The sequence below is a fragment of the Xenopus laevis genome, chromosome 7L (genome assembly GCF_017654675.1).
Source record: "Xenopus laevis strain J_2021 chromosome 7L, Xenopus_laevis_v10.1, whole genome shotgun sequence".
Lineage (NCBI taxonomy): Eukaryota > Metazoa > Chordata > Amphibia > Anura > Pipidae > Xenopus > Xenopus laevis.
Genome location: NC_054383.1, coordinates 139286851 through 139303171, shown reverse-complemented (window position 1 = coordinate 139303171; position 16321 = coordinate 139286851). Strand labels below are relative to the sequence as shown.

The following is a 16321-nucleotide window of genomic DNA, read 5'->3' as shown; positions in this document are numbered from 1 at the left end:
TTCTCTGTACTACAAGTCTCAGGACATACAACTCCCAGCATTCTCTGTACTACAAGTCTCAGGACATACAACTCCCAGCATTCTCTGTACTACAAGTCTCAGGACATACAACTCCCAGCATTCTCTGTACTACAAGACTCAGGACATACAACTCCCAGCATTCTCTGTACTACAAGTCTCAGACATACAACTCCCAGCATTCTCTGTACTACAAGTCTCAGACATACAACTCCCAGCATTCTCTGTACTACAAGTCTCAGGACATACAACTCCCAGCATTCTCTGTACTACAAGACTCAGGACATACAACTCCCAGCATTCTCTGTACTACAAGTCTCAGACATACAACTCCCAGCATTCTCTGTACTACAAGTCTCAGACATACAACTCCCAGCATTCTCTGTACTACAAGTCTCAGGACATACAACTCCCAGCATTCTCTGTACTACAAGTCTCAGGACATACAACTCCCAGCATTCTCTGTTCTGCAAGTGTCAGACATACAACTCCCAGCATTCTCTGTACTACAAGTCTCAGGACATACAACTCCCAGCATTCTCTGTACTACAAGTCTCAGACATACAACTCCCAGCATTCTCTGTACTACAAGTCTCAGGACATACAACTCCCAGCATTCTCTGTACTACAAGTCTCAGACATACAACTCCCAGCATTCTCTGTACTACAAGTCTCAGACATACAACTCCCAGCATTCTCTGTACTACAAGTCTCAGGACATACAACTCCCAGCATTCTCTGTTCTGCAAGTGTCAGACATACAACTCCCAGCATTCTCTGTACTACAAGTCTCAGACATACAACTCCCAGCATTCTCTGTACTACAAGTCTCAGGACATACAACTCCCAGCATTCTCTGTACTACAAGTCTCAGGACATACAACTCCCAGCATTCTCTGTACTACAAGTCTCAGACATACAACTCCCAGCATTCTCTGTACTACAAGTCTAAGGCATACAACTCCCAGCATTCTCTGTACTACAAGTCTCAGACATACAACTCCCAGCATTCTCTGTACTACAAGTCTCAGGACATACAACTCCCAGCATTCTCTGTACTACAAGTCTCAGACATACAACTCCCAGCATTCTCTGTACTACAAGTCTCAGACATACAACTCCCAGCATTCTCTGTACTACAAGTCTCAGACATACAACTCCCAGCATTCTCTGTACTACAAGTCTCAGACATACAACTCCCAGCATTCTCTGTACTACAAGTCTCAGGACATACAACTCCAGCATTCTCTGTACTACAAGTCTCAGGACATACAACTCCCAGCATTCTCTGTACTACAAGTCTCAGGACATACAACTCCCAGCATTCTCTGTACTACAAGTCTCAGACATACAACTCCCAGCATTCTCTGTACTACAAGTCTCAGACATACAACTCCCAGCATTCTCTGTACTACAAGTCTCAGACATACAACTCCCAGCATTCTCTGTACTACAAGTCTCAGACATACAACTCCCAGCATTCTCTGTACTACAAGTCTCAGACATACAACTCCCAGCATTCTCTGTACTACAAGTCTCAGGACATACAACTCCCAGCATTCTCTGTACTACAAGTCTCAGGACATACAACTCCCAGCATTCTCTGTACTACAAGTCTCAGGACATACAACTCCCAGCATTCTCTGTACTACAAGTCTCAGGCATACAACTCCCAGCATTCTCTGTACTACAAGTCTCAGGCATACAACTCCAAGCATTCTCTGTACTACAAGTCTCAGGCATACAACTCCCAGCATTCTCTGTACTACAAGTCTCAGACATACAACTCCCAGCATTCTCTGTACTACAAGTCTCAGGACATACAACTCCCAGCATTCTCTGTACTACAAGTCTCAGGCATACAACTCCCAGCATTCTCTGTACTACAAGTATCAGACATACAACTCCCAGCATTCTCTGTACTACAAGTCTCAGGACATACAACTCCCAGCATTCTCTGTACTACAAGTCTCAGGCATACAACTCCCAGCATTCTCTGTACTACAAGTCTCAGGACATACAACTCCCAGCATTCTCTGTACTACAAGTCTCAGGCATACAACTCCCAGCATTCTCTGTACTACAAGTCTCAGGACATACAACTCCCAGCATTCTCTGTACTACAAGTCTCAGACATACAACTCCCAGCATTCTCTGTACTACAAGTCTCAGACATACAACTCCCAGCATTCTCTGTACTACAAGTCTCAGACATACAACTCCCAGCATTCTCTGTACTACAAGTCTCAGACATACAACTCCCAGCATTCTCTGTACTACAAGTCTCAGACATACAACTCCCAGCATTCTCTGTACTACAAGTCTCAGACATACAACTCCCAGCATTCTCTGTACTACAAGTCTCAGACATACAACTCCCAGCATTCTCTGTACTACAAGTCTCAGACATACAACTCCCAGCATTCTCTGTACTACAAGTCTCAGGACATACAACTCCCAGCATTCTCTGTACTACAAGTCTCAGACATACAACTCCCAGCATTCTCTGTACTACAAGTCTCAGACATACAACTCCCAGCATTCTCTGTACTACAAGTCTCAGGACATACAACTCCCAGCATTCTCTGTACTACAAGTCTCAGACATACAACTCCCAGCATTCTCTGTACTACAAGTCTCAGACATACAACTCCCAGCATTCTCTGTACTACAAGTCTCAGGCATACAACTCCCAGCATTCTCTGTACTACAAGTCTCAGGACATACAACTCCCAGCATTCTCTGTACTACAAGTCTCAGGACATACAACTTCCCGCATTCTCTGTACTACAAGTCTCAGACATACAACTCCCAGCATTCTCTGTACTACAAGTCTCAGGACATACAACTCCCAGCATTCTCTGTACTACAAGTCTCAGGACATACAACTCCCAGCATTCTCTGTACTACAAGTCTCAGGACATACAACTCCCAGCATTCTCTGTACTACAAGTCTCAGACATACAACTCCCAGCATTCTCTGTACTACAAGTCTCAGGACATACAACTCCCAGCATTCTCTGTACTACAAGTCTCAGGCATACAACTCCCAGCATTCTCTGTACTACAAGTCTCAGGCATACAACTCCCAGCATTCTCTGTACTACAAGTCTCAGGACATACAACTCCCAGCATTCTCTGTACTACAAGTCTCAGACATACAACTCCCAGCATTCTCTGTACTACAAGTCTCAGGCATACAACTCCCAGCATTCTCTGTACTACAAGTCTCAGGACATACAACTCCCAGCATTCTCTGTACTACAAGTCTCAGGACATACAACTCCCCGCATTCTCTGTACTACAAGTCTCAGACATACAACTCCCCGCATTCTCTGTACTACAAGTCTCAGGACATACAACTCCCAGCATTCTCTGTACTACAAGTCTCAGGACATACAACTCCTAGCATTCTCTGTACTACAAGTCTCAGGACATACAACTCCCAGCATTCTCTGTACTACAAGTCTCAGACATACAACTCCCAGCATTCTCTGTACTACAAGTCTCAGGACATACAATTCCCAGCATTCTCTGTACTACAAGTCTCAGACATAAAACTCCCAGCATTCTCTGTACTACAAGTCTCAGGCATACAACTCCCAGCATTCTCTGTACTACAAGTCTCAGGACATACAACTCCCAGCATTCTCTGTACTACAAGTCTCAGGACATACAACTCCCAGCATTCTCTGTACTACAAGTCTCAGGACATACAACTCCCAGCATTCTCTGTACTACAAGTCTCAGACATACAACTCCCAGCATTCTCTGTACTACAAGTCTCAGACATACAACTCCCAGCATTCTCTGTACTACAAGTCTCAGGACATACAACTTCCAGCATTCTCTGTACTGCAAGTCTCAGACATACAACTCCCAGCATTCTCTGTACTACAAGTCTCAGACATACAACTCCCAGCATTCTCTGTACTACAAGTCTCAGGCATACAACTCCCAGCATTCTCTGTACTACAAGTCTCAGGACATACAACTCCCAGCATTCTCTGTACTACAAGTCTCAGGACATACAACTCCCCGCATTCTCTGTACTACAAGTCTCAGACATACAACTCCCAGCATTCTCTGTACTACAAGTCTCAGGACATACAACTCCCAGCATTCTCTGTACTACAAGTCTCAGGACATACAACTCCCAGCATTCTCTGTACTGCAAGTCTCAGACATACAACTCCCAGCATTCTCTGTACTACAAGTCTCAGACATACAACTCCCAGCATTCTCTGTACTACAAGTCTCAGGCATACAACTCCCAGCATTCTCTGTACTACAAGTCTCAGGACATACAACTCCCAGCATTCTCTGTACTACAAGTCTCAGGACATACAACTCCCCGCATTCTCTGTACTACAAGTCTCAGACATACAACTCCCAGCATTCTCTGTACTACAAGTCTCAGGACATACAACTCCCAGCATTCTCTGTACTACAAGTCTCAGGACATACAACTCCCAGCATTCTCTGTACTACAAGTCTCAGGACATACAACTCCCAGCATTCTCTGTACTACAAGTCTCAGGACATACAACTCCCAGCATTCTCTGTACTACAAGTCTCAGACATACAACTCCCAGCATTCTCTGTACTACAAGTCTCAGGACATACAACTCCCAGCATTCTCTGTACTACAAGTCTCAGGACATACAACTCCCAGCATTCTCTGTACTACAAGTCTCAGGCATACAACTCCCAGCATTCTCTGTACTACAAGTCTCAGGACATACAACTCCCAGCATTCTCTGTACTACTGCTCCCAGCATTGCTGTCAGATGAAGGCTGGCCATTATTACTCCCTATATGGGTCACATGGAGGGGGGGGGGAAATTTGCCTCCATAAAGGTCCCAGCCCAGACAGGGAGGTGTGTTGGCACCTGATGGGAATGAGCCAATCACAAGGCAGCAAGCTCTGTTTACTCACAAAGAGGTGAAAAATGCGTCATTCCCTCCCCCGCCACTCAGCTCAATGGCGCCTCCTACTGACAGTTATGGGAAATGCTCCCCAATCACATTCATTTCCTTATTTACCCCCTCACCCAGGGCAGATATGCTCATTTAACCCTTACACATCTGCTCTAGTGCCATTAACCCCCTCAACACCTCCTCTAGGCATTTTAACCCTTACACACACTTCATCTGGGGGTATTAAACCTTACAGACACCTGCATTAACCCTTATAACCTCCTCTTGGGATAGCAATCCTTAAAACACCTCATCTGTGGACATTAACCCTACAGACACCTGCTCTGGGGGCATTAAATGTTGGAGCAGAAATCCTGTTGAGAGGAGGGGGCATGAGACGAGCTAGGGCTGTGGGTGACCCAATATTAGTGACCAGTAGCTGATGACTATAATGGGTATGGGGGTTAATTCTGTGGGTGGTTTATTATAGTGAGAATTATTGTCGGAGGTGGAGCCAGTTGTGTAGCTGCATGTGATTGGCTTGGCAGCCGTTACAGTTAATTGGCCCTTAATTAATGTTCAGAGCAGGGGGCAAAGCTGAAATAATAAGTGTCCCCCAGAGTGATTTGTAGCCATCAGCCTCCCCTCCCCCGGCTCACAACAGCCAACACCTGACACAGGGGTTAATGAGCTCAGGTCACTTTATTGGGGATGAAATATTTATGTCACCCCCAGGGAACGGCAAATCTTTCTGCCTCTGATGAGGGAACTGGGTGTAAAGGGGAAGTAAAGCTTGCAATAGTTTAGAACTGAGATTATTTCTGTATTTGTCATAATAGAAAATAATTTCTTATAATAAAACCATGAAAAGGTTCAGCCAATCAGAATAATCGGAATCTCTCATTGATCTGTAAAAGTCTGTGACCCCCCCACTCACACACACACAGTGGATTTCATTGAATATTTCAGCCACAGATTCTCCTGGGGGGGGGGGAAATTACCCAAATGACCCAGTGCTGGGGGCGTCTCATGGGTCAGACTGACATCTAGTGGCCACTGTAGGGATGTGCCCCCTGTCATGTTAGTAGCCCACTAATGAGTAAGTGAAGCAGCTGGTGACTCATATGGGGGACTCACAGGCAATTTGCAGTTGGTCTCACTGAAGAGCAGGGGGGAGGGGCAGGTACGTTATTAACCCTTGGATGAGGCTGAGGGATGTGGGGCACAGTGATGAGTCACAGGCCTCTCTCAGCCAATCAGGTTAAAGGTTGTTCAGCAGGAGAATAAGGCAATTTTCCAATCTTTTCACCGTAACCATAGCAACAGGCACAGCAATATTAGATGGAAAAGACTTAACTCTTTGCAGCCCTCTGCCCCACTCACATTAGTCTGTAGAGAAGGGAACGTGCTCTGAGCAGAGTGTCAAATTCCTACACAAATCACCGGGATTTTTACCCACAAATTGCAGTTTCTCCCCCAGGATCCCCTTGTCACTGGGGTACACGACTCCCCAGCTGTGATTGGGCCCCATGTGCATAGATCACATGTAAGTGGCCAATACCAGTGTGAGTGAGAGTGTGAGTGAGAGTGTGAGTGTGAGTGTGAGTGTGAGTGAGAGTGTGAGTGAGAGTGAGAGTGTGAGTGAGAGTGTGAGTGAGAGTGTGAGTCAGTATCGGGGGGAGCAGTGAATCCATGAGCAGCGCACGAGGGATGGGGATTTAGGGAGCGAAGCGACATTCACATTAAACAACAAATCCAAATCCACTCGCTGATCTGAACCATCAGTCACTGACCCCGGGGGAGTCACAGAAATATCCCCCCTCCCCTCTGTCTCCTCTGTGTGTCCTTCATCTTCATCCCCCCAACACCCAATGTATAGTTTCTGTTACCATAGCAACAAGAGAAGCCCCTGCCCATCACAATTTCTCACTTTGACTACATTAGACTATAGGAGTAGTATGCTGTGAGTAACTATAGGAGTAATGGGCTGTGAGTAGCTATAAGAGTAGTGAGCTCTGAGTAACTATAAGAGTAGTGAGCTGTGTGAGTAGCTATAAGAGTAGTGATTTGTGAGTAGCTATAAGATTAGTCAGCTGTGAGTAGCTATAAGAGTAATGAACTGTGAGTAACTATAAGAGTAGTGAGCTGTGAGCATCTATAGGAGTAGTGAGCTGTGAGTAGGTATAGGAGTAGTCAGCTGTGAGTAGCAATAAGAGTAATGAACTGCGAGTAACTATAAGAGTAGTGAGCTGTGAGTAGCTATAAGAGTAATGAGCTGTGAGTACAGTGAGTGAGGTGAGAAATAACACCCTAGATGTTTAGTGGCAGAATTGCTCCTTCATTTCCATATAGTGGAACCGGGGGGTCAGTGCACAATATGGGGCAAAATGCACAGACGGAGTCGGAGATGTGGGAATTGGCAGAGGGGGGGCAATAAGGTGTCGCAGACACTCACTATTTATTGGGCTGGGGGGCTCTTTGGGTCTCTGGCTACTTGGAATGGAAGGGACGAAATCTCAGTCCAGACCCAGATGGAGAAATAATGGAGAAATTATGGAGAAATTATGGAGCAGTTTTGTTTCCCTGGCGCTTGTTGGGCAGAGGGAGTGTTGGTGCCGGGGGGGTAATATTAAGAGATTCTCATTACAATGAATAAAGAGGCAACTCTGCATTTATGCCCCACCCCTAAAAATAACAGGGTGCAAGATCTCCCCATGTGCCATTGGGGTCACTGCTGCACCAGAGTATGGGGGTTCCTCAGTGTCACTCGGGTACCAACCCCCAGGGGCAGGAGGATAATTAAAGGGGCAGTAATATTTAGAAGGCACATGAGACAATCCATAGGATTAGGGTAATGGGGTGCATAACTGGGGGGGGACAGGGTGTCATTCCATGGACATGGGGCCATTAAGTGACAATTTGAGAGGTATGGGGGGGGGTTCGGAGATTGGGATTCAGGGGGGCAATATAATAATCCAGGGACTGAATTGGGGAACAGTTAGAGTTTAGGGTAGGGGTGTACTGGAGCCCTCAGACTGATCAAGATCTCAACTCACCTCTTAAAGTGACATCATCGTTTTACTGTAATGTGGCCCCCCAACAATTGTACCCCGATACGGAAACAACTGAATTGCACTGATTTAGAATGAACAGAAATATAAGGGGGCAGAATGGGGTACATTAAGAGTTTAGGGGTGAAGAGAGATATAAGGGAAAGAAAGGGGTACATTAAGAGTTTAGGGGTGAAGAGAGATATAAGGGGGGCAAAATGGGGTACATTAAGAGTATAGGGGTGAAGAGAGATATAAGGGAAAGAAAGGGGTACATTAAGAGTTTAGGGGTGAAGAGAGATATAAGGGGGGCAGAATGGGGTACATTAAGAGTTTAGGGGTGAAGAGAGATATAAGGGAAAGAAAGGGGTACATTAAGAGTTTAGGGGTGAAGAGAGATATAAGGGGGGCAGAATAGGGTGCATTAAGAGTTTAGGGGTGAAGAGAGATATAAGGGGGGCAGAATGGGGTACATTAAGAGTTTAGGGGTGAAGAGAGATATAAGGGAAAGAAAGGGGTACATTAAGAGTTTAGGGGTGAAGAGAGATATAAGGGGGCAAAATAGTGTACATTAAGAGTTTAGGGGTGAAGAGAGATATAAGGGGGGCAGAATGGGGTACATTAAGAGTTAAGGGGTGAAGAGAGATATAATGGGGGGGCAGAATGGGGTACAGTTAAGAGTTTTGGGGATAAAGAGAAATATATGAAGGTGTCAGACTGGGGTACAATCAATGTATCAGGGTTTAGGGGTTCAGTAGAAGTATAAGGGGGAGTCACTGACCTTTCTGCCCTCAGACCCCCCATGCATCAGGCTGGTGCTCTCGGTGGGGGTGGGTTTGGGGGGCGATTCCTTCTGCTCAGACTCAGTTTTGGGGGGATCTGGGGCTGATGGGGAACATTTGGGCTCCTGCTTTGCCTCTTCCTGATTCTCCCCCTGATCCTCTCCAGTTCTTGTGTCTCTCGTCTCCTCCTGGTTCTGATCCACTTTGTCCCCAGCTCTTTCCCTCCTCTCCTGGTTCTGATCCTCCTTCTCCTCCCCGGCTGTGTCCGACGTCTCCTGCTTCTCCTCCGGCTCATTCCCCTTCTCCTCCCGACATGTGTCCGACGTCTCCTGCTTCTCCTTCTCCTCCCCAGTTCTCTCCATTATCTCCTGCTTCTCCTTCTCCTCCCCAGTTCTCTCCATTATCTCCTGCTTCTCCTTCTCCTCCCCAGTTCTCTCCATTATCTCCTGCTTCTCCTTCTCCTCCCCAGTTCTCTCCATTATCTCCTGCTTCTCCTTCTCCTCCCCAGTTCTCTCCATTATCTCCTGCTTCTCCTTCTCCTCCCCAGTTCTCTCCATTATCTCCTGCTTCTCCTTCTCCTCCCCAGTTCTCTCCATTATCTCTGGCTTCTCAGCCACATTGTCCTGCCCGGCCGTGTCCATTGTCCTCCGGCACCGACCCCTCTGCGTCTCCCTCCCGATTTCCCAATCCCTTCCCGACCCGTTATCTCTGTGCTACCGTCACTCTGAGCAACTGTCACTTCCCTCCTGGTCCCGCCCCCGTAGCCGGTATATAAAAGAGTGTCAGCCTTTGGCCCCGCCCACTCCACATGACAGTTAAAAGACCCCACAGACATCAGCGCTACAAATGGTAACCCCCCCCACACACACACACAAAAAAACAGGTCCGGACTGAGAATTAAAATAGGCCCTGGCATTTCAGTTACACAGAGGCCCAAACAGCCCCACCAGCCCACTAAATACTGACTTTCTATGGGACCTTATAGCAGCCCCTCTGGCATTTGCCACAACCCACAGATTGCCAGTCCCGGCCTGTAAAAAACCGTTGGTGCCAGGGCCCCCCATAAAAGTTTTTTTAAAACCCATTAGTGGCAGGAGCCTATAGACTAGTAACAAAATACACTGGTGGTTGGGGGATTAATAAAAATAAAAACACAAATTGGAATTCACTAGAATTGAACTCGCGGCTTCAGGACTTCAACTTCACCTCCTTTCGTAACTTTGGGTCTTTTCGCCTCTTCGGGACTTCGGCTGATCGGCACTTTGGAAGGCGGCGACTGTTAAGGGGGCCACGGCTCTTTCGACAAGTTCAGCAGTGCTGGGCCCCCCCTTGAGACCCGGGACACTTGTACCCCCTGTGCCCCCCTGATGGCGGCCGCCACAACACGGCTTTAGTGATGAGCCAATAATCTCACCAGATACAAAGTTCCACGTTTCACTGGCGGCGACTTTATTCCCTGGTCTAATGGTCTCTGCCCAGAAGTAGAGGAGGGTGTGAGTAGCCAATCACAGCTCTGCATTTATTTATAAAGCACCAACATGTTCCATAGTGATGTTGTTCTGTGTCAGGACTGGGGCTGCTCATTGGTTGACACTGAAAGTACAAAATTCTGGTGCCACTGGGGGGTCAGGTAAGTGCAGTCAGTGAGGTTTGGGGGAAATTCCCATGAAACTGACATTTCCCCTAATGTGGGGTATTTAATATATTCACTCATTGCTCTGGGGAGACCACAACCAATTGAACCAGAGAAGCTGCTTGATAAAAAGACTAGGCCACGCCCACACGTGCTGCAGCCTCCACTGACTGTTATACCGCCATGCACTTTAATCCCTGGCAAACCCCAAACCTCACCTGTGCAACACCTGTCACACCCTCTTTAACGACAGGAAGTGCAGCGACAGGAAGTGCAGCGACAGGAAGTGCAGCGAATCCAAAAAGGGGAACTTGCAGCACTGTCTCATCTTGTCCCCACATCCCTATAATCCCATAATATAATTGACTGGGTTGGACTGTACTGGTTTCCAAGTAGCCATGCAGTATGTGCAGCTCATCAATGTAAACCACTTACCTGCAACTCACGTTACTGATTCATTCATTCCAGTGGGCAGCACATCACTGGCCCAGGGGTTGGCACGGGTACCTTGCAGGAGGGCCGCACTTATTGTACTCGATTTAAACTGATTCAGCTGCAGCAGTGGGTGGAGCCAAGTTTTTGGCCCTTATGTATCAACTCACTCGGGTCTCAAGTTCTGTTCCGGCCTGGGCATCTGCAGGGTGTGTACGTGTTCTACTCCTCAAAATTATAATATTTGGGTATTGGCTCTAGAGTGGGTGCCAATGTGGTAGGGATGTTTGATTGTAAGCTCCATTGGTACAGGGTCATGTGTTGCTACTACATGTACAGCCATTTAATATGCGCCTATTCACAAGCTGGGGCTTATAGGGGCGATTCACCTTTAAATGAACTATTAGTATGATTTAAAAAAAAGGGATATTCTGAGACTATCTGCAATTGATTTTAATTTTCTATTATTTGTGGTTTTTGACTTATTCAGCTTTTTATTCAGCAGCTCTCCAGTTTGTAATTTCACCAATCTGGATGCTAGGGTGCAAATTCCCCTAGCAACCATGTGCTGATTTGAATAAGAGACTGGAATATGAATAGGAGAGGCCTGAATAGAAAGACGAGTAATAAAAAGTAACAATAACAATACATTTGTAGCCTTACAGAGCATTTGTTTTTTAGATGGGATCAGTGACAAATAATTCAAAAACTATAAAAAAATAAAAATGAAGACCAATTGAAAATTGCTTAGACTTCTATAGGTAAAGGTGAAGCACCTCTTTAATGAGACATTGGGGACCAGAAGGGCTGGTGGGAGGGAGCTGCCATGTTGCTTGTCATTAGTATCAGGGTTCAGACTAAACTGGATTTGGGGGGTGCTAGTGCCCAGGGTCTGGTTCAGAGTTGCCATTAGTGTATGTGACCCCTCATGTGTCTGTGTGTCCCCCCCAGGGATGGATCTGTCCTGTAGGAAACGTTCCTGCACCACTTCTCCCCCCCCCCCCATAGAGGCGACAGTGAAGAGATGTTTCTTGTGCCCCGAGACCACCAAACCCCTCGTGCCCCTGCGCCCCATCAAACCACTGGCCGGATTCTTTTACCCCAGGAAATCCTTCAAGCGTCTGGGGGGTAACAAGTGGCGCTGGTAGGAGGACGTGCAACTGCGGGTTCAGACTTCCCAGCCCAAGATAGCAGAAAGCAGATAGAGGGTAATGTACTGTGTATATAAATATTATATGGAATGTACCTGTACCCGCAGGGTCTCTGGGAGTTGAGGGGCCGGTGCAGGGGGCACATGGGTAACTTGCCTGAGGTGGGACAGGGTGCTGCACGTGGCTCAGTGTGGGTGTCTCTATTGTAAATAACATTGGCACATGTCTATACACTTGCTCCAGACAGGGGGCGCTACACTGGGCTTGTCTCTTTGGCATGAAGTTGAATTTGCCCTGCTGAGCCCATTTGCCCCTACTCATGTGCCCCTACTCATGTTCCCTTACTCTTGTGCCCCTACTCCTGTTCCCTTACTCTTGTGCCCCTACTCCTGTGCCCCTACTCTTGTGTCCCTACTCCTGTACCCCTACTCCTGTACCCCTACTCCTGTTCCCTTACTCCTGTGCCCCTACTCCTGTGCCCCTACTCCTGTACCCCTACTCCTGTTCCCCTACTCCTGTGCCCCTACTCTTGTGCCCCTACTCCTGTGCCCCTACTCCTGTGCCCCTACTCTTGTGCCCCTACTCCTGTGCCCCTACTCCTGTTCCCCTACTCTTGTGCCCCTACTCTTGTGCCCCTACTCCTGTGCCCCTACTCCTGGGCCCCTGCTCTAGTGCCCATGTGCCCTACTCGTGTGATTGACCGTTTGTTTTCCAGAAAGAGATCACACTGGCTCTGTGTTCTTCTCCAACCCTCTGTACCAGCCCCCACACCTGAGAGCAGAGCAGCTCCTCCACCCGGCACCATCTTGCTCAGCACCAGCCATGGATCATGGGACCATCGGAGCTTCACCACCCCCCTCATTGCTGTGTCGTAGCAGAGCGACATCGGCCTGTGCCTTCTATGTTAAACTACAGCTCCCAGCATCCTCTGCAGACCACTAGATACAGCTTATTGGCGCCTCCCTTTTTAGGAGAAGAAGTAATGACGTCACTGCCCCACCCCCCCAGACTGATGGCACCCTCCTCCTCAATGTTACCCTTCCCCCAGGGTTACTGACCCAACAGCCCATCATATCCCTGGCACATTACTCTCCTGTTCTCTCTATGGATAGAAAACCCCAGATGGTACAAAATCAGACCTCCCAGCACCCCAACATAAACTGAGCTCTATAAGGGATCCTGGGAGTTGCAGTAACTGGAATGGCAACTGGGACTGGCCTTGAACACCAGTATAATATAAGGATGCTGGGAGTTTGTGGTGGCACAAGAGGGTAAGTGCCCTGGGGGTAAGGGCCTGATCTTGTTTCATTCCAGATTATTCAGATTATTCAGACGTGTGAGTCGTAACTCTGGGTTCTGCTGGACTGTGGGGGTGCAATCCCAGCAATGGACAGATTTGATGGGGTGCCTGGGACTTGTAATACTGAGGGAGAGGTGCAAAATGACCCGTTTCTATCTCTGTATCCAGACCCCTGTATGGCACAGATAACTGGGGGGCCCTGTGTGGCACAGATAACTGGGTGGCACAGCCCGGGGTACCATTTATTCTCTCCCCCTCTATCAGGATTACTGGTTGCACCGTGCCAAGGCCAATACCCATGGCTCCGGCTCCTTCTCTCTGGATTCCTCCCTGTCGGTCGCTGGGCTGCTCTCCTCATCCCTCGCTGGAGGGTCCCCAGTACAAATGAGCTCCCAAATTCACTCCTCCTCCCTGTGGCAAGAGCTCCCCTAGGTGAAGGAACAGAAGATTATGGACAAAATGACCCCCCATCAGAGGCAACTTCAGGAGGTTCTGGGGGCAGGAAGGCTCAGGGAAGCTTTTAGTGTCTGTCACTTTAATTCCGTTATTGCCTCTCCAGTAAAGTAATGTCAACAACAGAAACCCTGAGTCTCTCTAATAATGATGGACTGATCTCTGTCCCTTCTGTTCTTGGGCTGCTCTCTTTCCCATGGTCAGACAAGACCCCCCCCCAAGTAAGTCCATCCAATCTTACCCCCAATAACAAGTTCTGATCCATTTGTGCCCCTGGGGTTCTTGTACTTTGCCCTCACAGAGCCAGTGTTGTGCTGCCCCCTACAGACCATATTTGTAGTGTAGTATTTCGGAGGCTTCGTACCAGCGCACTTTGTCCTTGGCCATCCGCCATTTCCAGAATTCCCACAAACTCTCTGAATTCCTCGGCGCCACCGACCAGCACATGCTCTTCTCCAACCTTCTCGCCGTCAGGCTTCGCTTTGGTCAGGAACATGGATGGGAACATTCACTGATCTTATGGATTGGCCACAGAATTCCCAGTCAGAGGGTTGGGGTATTCCATGAACTGACCAGGGATTTCCATGAACCCTTTTTTCTGCCTGTTCATTCCTTGTTGGGGTAACTGCTCTGGGGCAATTTAATGGCTATGTTAGTAAATTAACCACCAGGAGGCCAAATCATCCTGTGACATCACCAGTTTAGTCATTGTTCATTACTTATATTGCTCTTGGGGGACAATAAGTCTGACTCCTGTCATGGTTAGGGCCCGTTGCCCACGTTTGGTTTGTCACGTCATTTAGTTGCCTATGTCCATGAAATGTTTATTAACTTGCCCTTGTGCCCATGGTGCCCAGTAGGAAGGAGAACGGGAGGTTCCTGCAGGTCCTACAGAAGCTGGAGGAGAAGTCTGAGTGCAAGAGGCAAAGTCTTTCCTGATCCTCCCGTTCCAGAGGATAAACTGCCTGAAGATCCTGCTGGAGGTAAGTCTTCTCTTTGGGCAGTTGGGGGGCGGGAGGTGGGATCTAGGACACAAACTGACCACTGCTTCTCTCACAGAATATCCTGAAGTTGCCGCAAGATGACCAGGAACTGGTATATTCTGCAAGGAGGTCTCTGGTGGCTGTTGGGCAGGTGACTGGTGTCCAGTGGGTCTGGCCTGGTTGTTGGCGACGTTAATTAGGATAATGGTGTTACTCTCAGTGCTAGAGGGGACAGTTCAGTAATAGCCCCAAGCCTCATCTGAATCCCTTCCTGCCCCATCAGATCGGATCCACCTGCAACGAGGGGGTAAAGTGTAAGAAGGCGATCGAAGACTTGGTGCAGTGTAACTGGGAGGGAGGGTCACAAATTGGGGTTTTGTGGGAGGAGCGTATAAGGCAGTGGGAGGGGCATAACCATAATTATAATTGAGATAGGACAGTGTCATTAGAATATATAATTGGGACTATACCACTGGTATCTGAGGGAGGGATTGCTGCAGTTATGAAATCTGCTCATCCAATCATTTCTCTCCCTCACTGCTCTTACCCACAATCCTCTCTGGCAATGGCATTTGTTGAAGCAGCAGTGGATTTCTCTCATTAATTCCCAGATGTGCTGAGTCTGCCCTACAGGGGCCCCAGGTAAGAACCTCTTCATCTGCTATTGGGGAGTCTTTGCTTCATTATCCCCTGACTGTGGCATTGACCCATAATCCATTGCAGAAAATTGGCCTCAGTGTCCCAGTGCGTAGACAGGGGGTTGGGGGGGAACATAAGGAGAAGGTCAGTAGCCCCCCATGAGTTGAACTTATTTTGTCAGTGGGGGGGGGGGCAAAGCCACTTACCTGTGTGATCCATTGGGTGTAAATCAGTTAAAATGAAGTGATAATTTCTCCCCTTTTTCCTGTTTAGGTTCTGGGGGAATGGGCAGAGGGGGATTATCTGGGCCCCCAATACTAATTTCTGCCCCCAGTGAAGCCACAACCAGTACCAGTTGGACCCGGCGTATCCGCCACATCACAGATCAACATGGAGGGGCCCCCGGCTGCTCATCTGGGGAAGCGCTGACTGTTTCAGGGGAACCCTTTGCTAAATTGGGGTGACATTCCCTCTGAGCTCAATGAGATTTGGGGCAAGTCATGTTCTGTATGTGGAGTGAGCAGCGTCGGTCGTTTATTTTGTTAGGAATTCACTGTTCCAATAAATTTTACGTTTATTCACATGGAGCATGTGCCCTTGATGTGCCCTGTCACCCCAATACGCCATGAACAGAGACACAGTCTGTCCCATTCCTACTGTCACCCCCTTTTCTCTCACTGCCAGTCTGTCCCATTTCTGTCACCCCCTGCAGCGCCAATTACAGGACTAAATACGCAAATAGAACATGAAGCATCTGCTCCCAAAGACTCCGCTATATAATAATGCAGCTTTTAGTAGGGTTCACCCCTACATGTTGGGGAGCAGGCAGAAAGGAAGTCTGGCCCACAGGAGGGGGGGGATGAGAGAGCTCCAAATATGATTCAATCCTTATCGTATATTAAGGGAGGTAGAAGGAGAAAGAGCAGAAAAGTGAAAGATCTGAATGAGAGAGACGAAGAG

The 16321-nt window shown here is 47.9% G+C and overlaps 1 protein-coding gene across 1 annotated transcript in view; it reads right to left on the bottom strand.

Moving 5' to 3' along the window:
- The window catches only part of slc2a1.L (solute carrier family 2 (facilitated glucose transporter), member 1 L homeolog), a 60585-nt gene extending 51093 nt beyond the window's left edge, over positions 1 to 9492 (bottom strand). Inside the window, exon 1 of the mRNA XM_018241828.2 lies at positions 8770 to 9492. Coding sequence (XP_018097317.2) covers positions 8770 to 9411 — 642 coding nt within the window. The 5' untranslated portion in view covers positions 9412 to 9492. The remainder of the gene's footprint in view (positions 1 to 8769) is intronic.
- Positions 9493 to 16321: the final 6829 nt, after the last annotated feature.